Source organism: Anopheles nili, chromosome 2, assembly GCF_943737925.1.
Source record: "Anopheles nili chromosome 2, idAnoNiliSN_F5_01, whole genome shotgun sequence".
Taxonomy (NCBI): domain Eukaryota; kingdom Metazoa; phylum Arthropoda; class Insecta; order Diptera; family Culicidae; genus Anopheles; species Anopheles nili.
Window position 1 is genome coordinate 77,309,196 of NC_071291.1, and position 10,832 is coordinate 77,320,027.

A 10,832-nucleotide genomic window follows, 5' to 3' on the forward strand; every position below is an offset into this window, starting at 1 on the left:
TACGTGAACCTACCGCACATCAGCAACATACCGAACGAGAAGTAACCTATCGCAGCTCTCACGTGCGTCTTTTCTTTCTCTTCTCTTCGTAAAGCTTTCGAAACGTCCCAGCTCCTCACGCACTGATGACCTTTCGGAAGGCACTTCTCGCGCTAACGGACGCGTTTGGTGATGTCAAGGTTAAGGGTCCGGCAATATTTGGTTTAGCAGGGCACCCGAGAATGCGATAGGAAGCCGCCGAACGGCGCGTTTGCGTGATTAGTACCTAGAGGGGGGATTTTATTGATCTTTGCTTCTCGCCATCGTTTATTACACGACTAGGAGCAGTTACAATGTCAGCAATGTGCGATGCTTCGCAGTTCCATCATAGCACGGAGGCGTTGATGATTTAACGGTCAATAAAGTTCGACCAGTCCTCGATCGGCTTTGTTTGCTCCCTCAGAAAATGTTGCGCCCTGCCATTCCTACGTGTGCTTGGTTTTCTTGGTAATATTGATCTGTACGATCATGCAGCATGTATCGTTGTTTTCGCTCGTCAACTTCCACTTGACGTCGTAATGTTTCTGGGAGAAATTTGGCACGATCGTGTGTTAGTTGCTATGCACCACTGGCTACATAGGTTCGATTTTGATTGTTTATGCTGTTTAGGGTCAAAACTTACCGGTGGATAAGACTTCTTGATGGGCAACTCGTATACGTACGTTTGCCGCTTACCCGACTGGGCCGGACAGGCAGTATGCTTACAGGCTTCAGTATCCATGCCGATGAAGGGCAAATCAAAGGCAGGCTGCGTCCAGGACACGTCGGCAGTGAGCACGTTGGCGTTAAATTCTAGCATAAAATAGCGTGAGTCAACATAATGTGATGTTTAACAAAGTACAGCCAATGTAACATACCGGGAGTGAAGTCAAACGTAATGCTAATATTCGATCCGCGGTACACAGTACAGGTACGTCCCTCAGCAGCTTCCGGGCATGGCGAGATCGCAACTTCGTTGAATGTACATTTAGCTGAGATTTACCGGAAGAGAGTGGACATCGTTAAACCTTTCCGAAATTGCGACATTCAAGTCTATCTACCTTCTCCAGGACAATTCTTAAAGTTCACCACCTCAGCGTTAGCAGCACATATGCATAACGCGAATAGGCCAATCGAGAACACTGCTTGATAGCCCTTCATTATGGAACACAAACTGTAAACTGAATCTCACGATTTTGCAGTGGATGCTGCTGCGACGAACGAGCAACCAGTGACGACTAGTGGCAGACGCAGCTCACTGATTACCAGTGAAGCAGATGATAGCCCGTCAGAGATGGTCACAGCCGTTCTTCCAATGGATGGATGATGTTTTCGTTCGCTGAAACTCCTTCTTATCAAGCTGAGGCGTTTAATCGCCTGCCTTTAATCTAACGAAGTCCTACAAAGAACTACATGGCGCGTGCGAGACGTGATACCGTCATCGAAGGAGCAACAGGCAGAGATTAACGGCTGGAAGCTTTCACTCGGATCGAAATCCTATTGGTGGGTATTGTGTAAAGCATATTTTTAGAAGTACAACTAACTGCTGTGACGTTGTGATATTGTGCCGTAAACGGATAGGCAGACATGGTTAGTAGAGATACGTGTTTGTTTTACGAGTTAAATGAGATTTAATTGCTTAGTTCGCTGGTCACTGGGAGGGGTTTTAATATATAAAAAACCAGGAGCGGGTTTGCTCTCAGAATTCATGATAGAGGCAATGTAACCCAATCACTTAATCTCTTGAACCGTGAACTTTACCACACGATACCTAAAATACTTTTTTGCTTGTTTTAGTTCTTTGGCTCACTTCACTAAGTCGTCGCCCGACCGTCGTCCTAAACGATGCAAAGCGTCGTATCGCGACACAGCGATATTTGCGCCTCCTGAAGGATTCTAAGCCGTGGTCCGAGTGGGATACCCATCTTCTGCAACCTCTCTTCTCCCAGGTACGGCAGCTCGATCATACCAACGCGTTCGCTTTCGAAAATGGGGGCGTATTTCTGTGTGAAAGCAAAAGGAAGAGAGATGTTGCTTGTTGATACCGATGCCGTTTTTATTTGACCGGCACTGTGGGTGCTTACCTCATAGCCGAGTTTTTTGAGGAACAGCTTCATTAGTGGTGGATCTTCGCCGAAGAATTTGGTCAGCTTCTTAACGCGCTTTGGGTTGGTTAGGTTGATCGGTTCCCGGGCGGAGGCGTTGGCTGCGTTGGCGCTACCATTCAGGGGTAAATTGTGCATCGACTGGGAACGCAAAAGTGCCAGATCGTTTCGCAGTTCTTCGAGCTCCTGAGACACAAGATGCTGTGAACGCATTTCGGACGATAGATGGGCAACGCTGCGAGCAAGCGTGACCACGTGCGATTCCAGTCGCTGGAACCGCTTGTTGATGCCCTTGATGTCGCGAACCTTACGTCGTTCATCCATCCGGCGACGATCTCGTATCGGACGGCCACTGATCGAGCTAGAAGGCAACGACGACATGCTACCGTGACGTCGACGCCGGTTTGCGCGCAACGTTGATTCGTTTGTGGCCATACGATTGCCCAGCATTTTCAGCACCTCGCTGTACATCGTCTCGAGGCCCTCGAGCTGATTACGGATTTGCTGCAAACCACCACCGTCCGTTTCCGATTCCGACACCGATTGCGCCCCGTCCCAAGGAGTCCCGAGCAAGGACTCGAGATCCAGCGAGCGCGTCGTGTTAGTGACTGACGCAGCATCGGTGTCCAATCCAAACACTGTTCCAGAGGGAAAGCTTTTGAAAGAACCGGTCACAAATCTGCATCATTCGTGGCATACTTACGATGTTTCTTGAGCGCGTTTTGCTCGTGCTTCTTGTTGCTGGACAACTTCAAGTGGTTCATGTAGTTCTGTATCGTGTTGGGAGACGGTTGACCTTTCGATGGACCGATAGGTTGAGGATTTTTGCTCGCTCGATTGTACGTATCGGTGCCGTACTCCTGCTTTTGCATTTTCATAGCGTTATTCTGCTTCGCATGAGGATTACTGCCCGGTTGGCTAGAGGTGTGATTAAAAGTATCGTGAGGAGACAGCGGTGGCAGCGGTGGGGACATTGACGACGCGCTTTCTGACATTGTGCTTTCTGGACGGAGGTTCATCGATTTCATACCCGGTTCCAAAATATTCCGCAACTCAACATCCACCACATCGATCTAACGTTGAAACGGAATGGTATAAGAAACGTTCTACAACTCGCGTTAGGCACGCAGGACGAAGCCACTTACCCACTCGTTGTCAGGTTTGGTCTTGTTCTTGTTCTCCATCACACCATCGGCATTAGCGGTAGCCATGGAGGAGCTGCCACGTCCAGAGTCAATGTTTGAGGAATGGTTGCCTACATCATGTGAGTCTCCCGTGGATATGTTCACCGAGGATCCACTGTTAACGTCCACCGATATGGTGTGCTTTTGAGCCCCAGTGTCTCCCTGATGCGTGTGAACATGATGATGATGGCCTGCGCTTTGATCTCCAACTGTGACGGTCGTGTGAGTGTTGTAGGACGACACCTGAATGCTCGTGTTGGCGCTTCCATCCAGCCCCGACCGGTGTTTGGCGGTATTTTGGAGCACTTGCTGGTACGACATGTGATGTTGCTGTTGCAACTGCTGTTGTTGCTGTTGTTGCTGTTGTGACTGTTGCTGTTGTGAGTGATTGTGGCGATAGTTCTGTATATACGAGGGATGCTGCGTCGTTGGACGGCTCGTGTGCATAGCTCCCGCTTGACTTGATCCATTCGGCATGGAAAAGTTCATCTGCCGGTTGGAACTGTGCTGCCGAAAGCCACCATCATCACTATCAGTACCATCGACCGGTGCTGGTAGCATGCTGACAACGTGTTGAGTATTTCGGTTCGACTGTTCACCAAAGTTAAGCTGAGGCTGTGAAAGGGCTTTCGACGTGCCGAAGCTGTCAGCCGGGTCGGCGAACTTCTTGTGATAGTAGAGCGGAGAATTGCCTTGACTGCCGGACGGCCACACGTTTAGATTCGATTGCGCTTGCAGCAAGTTATTGTCGGACGCCGAGTTGTACATATACGATCCGCTCTGATTATTGCCCCCGTGGGGTTGCTGCTGTTGCAGCTGAGACATACCAGCCTGAGATTGACCCTGGTCCAAGTTCGACTGATGACCATGCAGCATGGAAGTTACATTGTTCAGTTCGTCGTTCTGCTCGGTGGCGTCCTTTTTAAACTTGGACGAAATGAGGTCCTTGAGCGTGTGGTACGTCTTGGTGACCGACTTCTTCACTGTCGTTGAGTCTTTCTCTCTCAGAAGGCTACCATCTCGCTCGGCCAGCGCAGTCACATCCTCCGGAAAACGAACGATCGTACGCGGTGCCGAGCCGGACACGGCAGAATGTATCACGTCCATCTGTGGTTGGTTCTGCGGGATTAACAAACCGCGATCAGCGGTGAACAACAGCTAACAAAATCATACCGAACTAGTTCGTAACCTACCCATGCCTGTGTTTGTTTTACCGGCAAATCCGGACCGATCGCAGACGTCGCAGAACGATTCAGCAACGCCGGAAGACTGGTGTTCCGATTATCTTGCATTAAGGGTATTTTGGAGGAATTTTTATTGGACGACAGTATCAGCTCACGCTCGATCTGGAAAAAGACCCCGACGCCGATAAGAGTCTACGCGTGTGTGGGAAAGGGTGCGTTTGATATCTACCGGAAACTTGGAGGAATGCGTCCGTAGAGGCGTACTGAGCATATGTGGCTCCGTGGATGCCGTCCCTGGTATGCTAGAGTGGTGGTCATGCTGCATGCCGTACGCACCAAGCGGTTGTGGAGGCATTCTGTACGGTGGATTCATGCAGTTCACTAATGCGTTCAGTCTTTCGGGAGGAAAATAGCGCTCATCAATCGCTGTCGCAAATATGAAAGAAAGGAAAAGCAGTGCTCGATTAAAAGCAAGATTAAATGCTTTCTCGTTATGAACATTTCAGACGGGAGTGGGTGCGTTTTCCCGTTTTTTTTTTCTTCTTTTTTTATGTCTCCATCATCCATGAGAGCGTGGCGCGTGAGAACCAGCGATACGGCTCGTGCCATGGAATAGGGATCATGGTGATCGCACCGCGAGCCAAAGAATATGAGCGGCAGTTGACGGGGGGCTTAAAATTAAAGATCTTCAAGCACATCTTATACTACTACCAGCGGCTGGTCCATGGCTGTGATTATGGTGGTTGTGAGTATGGTGATTACGATGTCCCCGTTGGTTTTTTATTTGCCTCAACGTTTTAACGCGCATCTTTTTTCTTGTAATTTCAACACTCAATCGGCAATCATCACCCCACTGGGAGTTGCGATCGCGCTCCGATCTCCTCAAACGCATACGCACTTTGCCACGGGGAAGAAGAAAGCGACCATTACGCGAAAAGCCGAGCGATAGCCAATTACGCGGTGGAGCTAATTTTCCGAATAAATTTTCGTGCGACCGACACTCAGTGCACTTTGGTTGGGACGATTAATCACTCCGGAGTCACTGTTCGGCTTGACACTGAGCAATTATGATCGACCCTGGGAAGCCGCGCGATAGTTGCGACTTCGGTTGTTTCTGGGGTTTCGAAGCAATGATCACTAACGAGAGCACTAGGCTTGGAATTCGAACATTCCGTGTGGTGGCGTTTGCCGAAACAGAGGGGTAGGCTAGTTTGCACTTCTAAAACTGCCCAGGGAAAAAGGAACCCGCGCGTTGTTGCCTCGATCACCGCATGCACAGGAATAGCTTCTTCCGAGCGCAACGAAGGCAAGCGAGACGGTGCCACCGTCTGTTCCACTACAGTTGGTTGCGTCCGTAAAGAACGTCCGAGGCAACCTACCGAAGGGGGAACCAACTCGAACCGAGACCCTTCCGAAAGGAAAACTCGCTCGGTCGCTGCTGCTTCTGCTGCTGCTCTGTTCGCTTCAAACAATTGATTTAAATTTCACATTCCAGTGATTTTGATGTGGAAAAGTTATTAAACAGAAGCACCGTGGCACCGTGGTGGATCTTGCAAGGCGAATGGACTCCCCCAGCGAAGGAGGGAAGCGACCCACTGGAACCAGACCCCTTGGCCCACACCTGGGAGCAAAAGAGACGGCAGGATTTATAGGACGACGAACCGGAGTAAGTGGTATGCGAACCGTTCCCAGCATTGTACGCGATTCCCCGACGCCCCGATAATTACGTAGCCCGGTTTCGTTTCCTGCCGCGGCGGTGAGCTTTCCAAGCTTCAGCTGCTGCTGTTGTTGCTGTTGTGGGTGGGAGCGATCGTTCGCTCAAGATCGCCGACCAACGGGCAGGTTTGGTGGCCATGCTTCCCACATCTTAAGCGACCCACTGTGATGGGTTCTGCTCTGTTGTGGTTGCGCATTCGGCACGTCCGGCTCTCGACGGTTCGGTTCGACCACAGTTCACATCCGGTGTGTGATGCCCCCTCAGGGTCGCAGGATCGCCTGGGGGAGGTTTCGTTGCTGTTTGGAGCATCGAAGTTGTTCGAACACACGCGGCATGCGCACACACAACACACTCAATGGCGGAGAGGCAAATTAATACCCATATCAGGCATGCGCGTCAACGTTTCGACTTTAGGACGAAGCGGCTTTCCAGAAGCTTACACAAGTTCCACACTTAGACATACGTTCTTTCGCACTTCACATGTGGATGATCGCGTCACGCAATGGTGGGTTTTGGTTAACGACCGGCTGCTTTTGCTCGTCGTCACGCAAGTCGTTCTTGCGAGGGATCGAGCTGCAGGGGTGTTATATCGATTCTCGATTCTTCACCCCCCGCACAAACACACGCCGTAACGGGCGTACACGAAAGAAGGGGTTGGTTTGGACGTAGAACTATGATGGAATACCATATGTCGCGATTCGTTAGCACAACGAAGAAGCGCCACTTCCGGCGATGATTCCGTCACGTTTCCTCGAGCACTGTGCTGATACTGCGTTGAACGGCTGGGCAGGTGATAAAAAGCTCGCTAGCGTACGTGCCGTGTGGCTGGACGATGTGGGTCACAGGCTACAAAAGCTCGAAGTATAACGCAACGGGCACAACACGTTTGCCGTCCATCCTGTTTCGAGCGATAGCCACCATCAAATAAGCCTTCGGCCGACTCCCGTGAGCGCTCTCGGCGATTAGAACGTGCGGGCGCGATTCCAATCTTCGCCACCGAAATGGACCGCGGAATTCATCCTGCAACAGGTTTTTCCATGAGTTTCCCCTCCCAAGGAAGGAGACTGCGGAACACACAAGGCTCCGGCGCCCTCCTCACCCCCTGGACCAGGTGTAACGGTAACGATCTTTCCGAGAGCACGCGCTGGTGTGTTGGTTAGGTCGCTAACAGGGCCCTCAGGTCGGGGCGCACTTGTGGTGGTAAGTATGTTTTATGCTTGTTTATGCTGGCGCGCGTGGACCGATGCATGGGAACGTTGGTCCAGGAGATGGCTGGCGGGCGTGGGGAGGATACGGGCACGTTCACACCAACCACACATACACTACCACTTGTGAAGGCTCTTCTGAGGCGGACGAAGACGGCTTCTTTGCTGCCAGCAAACCGTTGGCTGGTGTCGTCCACGTTTCCTTGGCAGCTACAGCAACAGGTGCTCCTGAATTTCCACCCTTTTACTCACCTGCGGAAAGCTAGCTTTCGTTGATCCTGTCAGGGTGACTTCTGTGGAATGGCTAGCAGCGGAGTGTTGGGGCGTTTGGAGCCTGCCTCCGACGAGCCTCTCTCTGCACACGAGGCTTTCTCGGGGTGGATTAAGAACGAATAAATATCTCACCCTTCCGCGCGCAACCCCAAGAGGCCAGGTGCCGTGCGTACCGATGGCGGTTGTACGAAAAACTCGACAGGTATGGCGTGTGTTGGTGGCATCGCAAAGAAAAGGTCTCGCTTGCGATCGCGGATTTGACGATCACGTTGCGGTCGTGTGAGTGGAGGTGCAATACGACATGATCATGTTGAACATGCCCGCAACAGATGAATGGGAAAGGGAAACATGATGGTATGTGTACGTACGTGAGTGAGAGAGAAAGAGATAGAGAGATATCGCGAGAGACAGAGAGCAATAGAGAGAAAAACCCCAAGAAGGAGAGGTACGTACAAGATGCAGCATAAAACCGACGACTCACTGGACAAGACTATGCGACGGAAAGCATTGGCGGTAAACATAACCGGTGAGTACCGTTTTATCACAATCAGCACTCGATGCTGGATGGCATCATAAACATCAACAGGTTTATCCCCATCATCCCATTGAGCTCCCATCATCCACTTGTCCTCCTTACCGATGCTTCCTTTTATGTTTGGTAAAATTGATTTGTTTGGGAAAATGTTCTGAAAGCTTAATTGGAAAGCTTAACATCGATAAAAGCCATTAAAAGCCTTCAATGGCAATGAACAAAGCATTGACACTGGCGATTAGTAGCCTAGTGTTTTGAATTAGAGTGACCTGAATGTTTGTCGAAGCATTGATAAGAATAAGCAAATCGAATGGAAATTGGAATAGGAAGACTGTTCAACTGATAAAAAGCTAATGCCAAAATTCAAAATGAGTAACAGCTAATTAAGCTTAAATTAAGTCAGCAAGCGTCTTATAAAAAACTCTCAAGCATTCGTAGATCATCGCTTAACGATCGATTTTTAAAAAATAATCCATCGAAAGTGAGTTATTAGAAAATAAAATTAGACTACATATTCTGCACTTTTGATCATTCAATTATGTGTTCCTGTACTTGTTTTGTCAGATTTGGCGAGCTTAAATCAAACAGTATCGCCAGTTGATGCGCTAACAACATCTCATTACAACTAACAACTGTTTGAAACCGATTACGCGCCGTTTATTGGCACATTGCTCAAAACACCACTCGCGTCGTCCTAATCGGAGCGGCATGATTAAGAGAGTCGCCTCTACCACCGCGGTCACTTTTGGCGGAATCGATGCGCACAATTAAGGCGAGGTCCACCTGACAGCTGAATTTACAGCGTTCCGCTTCCCGGTGACCGGTGGGGCCAAAATGGTGCAGATTGAGCTTAAAACCGTATAAAACCACCGGACGTAACTAGCGGTAGCATCAGTTCACTTTCAACACTCTCCAGTGCAGCCATCGTGTCGCGTGTCTCGATCCAAAAAGAGCCCATTTCTTCGACAGCAACCTCCAAAAACGCTCAAAGTCACCGCGGACGCAATGGCAGGTGAAATGGTAAGCATTTCGTTCCGGCTCCTTGACCATCATCGCCACCGTTTGTTTTTCGGTACCAGCTTAAAGCGGCAAATGTTATCAAATCGCACGCTTTCTTTTGGCGCTTTGGTTTCCCTTTCACTGATACCGGGTCGGATACCTGATTGCAGTTGGTGACGAGATGCTTGTTGGCGCTGATGGTCGTTGTTCCTGGGTTGCACGCCTCATACCCGAGTGCGGCTGACGAGGAGAACGCATTCCACCTACGACTGAAGGTCGACCATTCTGAGGAGAGCACAGGACACCAGTTTCCATCGCAGGAGTTCTACCAGCACCATCCGGTGGCAGAGTATCAACATCCTACCGTAGCTCAACACTCGCACTATCCGGCGCAACAAGAGCAGCAGCACTACCTGGTCCAGTCGGGCTACAACATCGAGACGCAGTCGGGACATACTGTGTCTTCGCATCCGCAACATTACCCTCATCAGCAGCACGGTGTACAACGGAATTCGGCCCTTCCGTACAACAACCAGCGTCTGCACGTGAAAGTCGAACATCCGGGAGCGGCCCATGGGTTCTCACATCCCATCGTTCCATCTGCCCAGCATCTCCGGCAGCAGTTGGCCCAGGAACCGAAGAAGGACTACCGGGCGTCGATCCCCAAAAGCATCGCCCCGAAGCTCAATCCGCTGCACCATTCGTTCCATCAGAAGCGTAACTTTGTCCCGTTGCATCACATCACGCGGCAGGTTCCGCTTCCGGCTGGAATGGCTGTCCCAGTGCAGCATCACTCCCACGCTCAGCCACAATCGGTGAAGGTTGCTCTATCTGCACCTCCGCCAAAGCACGTTTCCGGTTGAGCGATGTCACCACCGTGCCAGGGCACGTCAGAGTGACGGATTTGACTCTTCAATAAAGTATTTATTTTTCTGTACAAAATTAATCTCACGTGTTTTGATGTTTTGTTGGCTTTTCCAAGAAAATTAAAAAGGGAAAAAGGAGCAAGCTTGAGTGATCCTAGGTCATTTTTTCTCGTAACTCAATCTTATGCAATAACATATCTGAGACTTTCTACAAATGTTGATTAAATGGATTATGTTATTTTGAGATTGGGTAAGATGGTAGCATTTGAATAATTCATCCGGGAAATAACGATTGTAAATAGACCCATTTAGATGTATGCTTGCTATCGATCGTTTGCGTCATTTATATTATGAGATCAATACGATCTATTGGTTTAATTTAATGATCATACTCCTTTAAAAATTGCTATTTAAAGCAATCCAGTGTGAAGTTGTAATGCACTTAATAGAAAATTATTTAAAAATACCGTCCATAATGAAATTGTTCAGTCTGTTATGGAATTGTTTTAGGAGCATTATATGATGCTTTTTATGTTTCAACGAAGGTCATACGGAATTTTTTGATATTTTTACCTCTGTTCTTCAAGGAATTGGGTTCCAAGGAACCCGTTTAGTGATAGCTTTACTATACCCGTCGTTCAATAAATTAAACAAGTTGGTAACGTCTAATGTTGTCAAAATATTGCACGCAACATTTACTCCTTGCACCCTCGTCTTAGACTTGTACGAAAGTACTTGCACGCTACGCG

The 10,832-nt window shown here is 49.3% G+C and overlaps 3 protein-coding genes across 3 annotated transcripts; 1 reads left to right on the plus strand and 2 right to left on the minus strand.

The window, feature by feature from the left end:
- Positions 1 to 277: 277 nt before the first annotated feature.
- Positions 278 to 1,224, minus strand: LOC128721923 (ecdysteroid-regulated 16 kDa protein-like). Its single transcript, XM_053815726.1, has 4 exons — positions 1,080 to 1,224; positions 897 to 1,010; positions 662 to 831; positions 278 to 563 (listed from the first exon to the last, which is right to left on the minus strand). The coding sequence occupies exons 1-4, from the start codon at positions 1,177 to 1,179 to the stop codon at positions 465 to 467; spliced, it is 483 nt and encodes a 160-aa protein (XP_053671701.1). The 5' UTR covers positions 1,180 to 1,224; the 3' UTR covers positions 278 to 464.
- Positions 1,225 to 1,810: 586 nt separating this feature from the next.
- LOC128721922 (putative uncharacterized protein DDB_G0277255) lies at positions 1,811 to 5,299 on the minus strand. The gene is made up of 7 exons (XM_053815725.1): positions 5,200 to 5,299; positions 4,721 to 4,917; positions 4,501 to 4,653; positions 3,269 to 4,426; positions 2,827 to 3,196; positions 2,103 to 2,761; positions 1,811 to 2,021 (listed from the first exon to the last, which is right to left on the minus strand). Exons 1-7 carry the CDS (start codon positions 5,297 to 5,299, stop codon positions 1,857 to 1,859), a joined length of 2,802 nt encoding a protein of 933 aa, XP_053671700.1. The 3' UTR covers positions 1,811 to 1,856.
- Positions 5,300 to 9,223: 3,924 nt separating this feature from the next.
- Positions 9,224 to 10,080, plus strand: LOC128730216 (uncharacterized). The gene is made up of 2 exons (XM_053823248.1): positions 9,224 to 9,238; positions 9,388 to 10,080. Exons 1-2 carry the CDS (start codon positions 9,224 to 9,226, stop codon positions 10,078 to 10,080), a joined length of 708 nt encoding a protein of 235 aa, XP_053679223.1.
- The last annotated feature ends 752 nt before the right edge of the window (positions 10,081 to 10,832 follow it).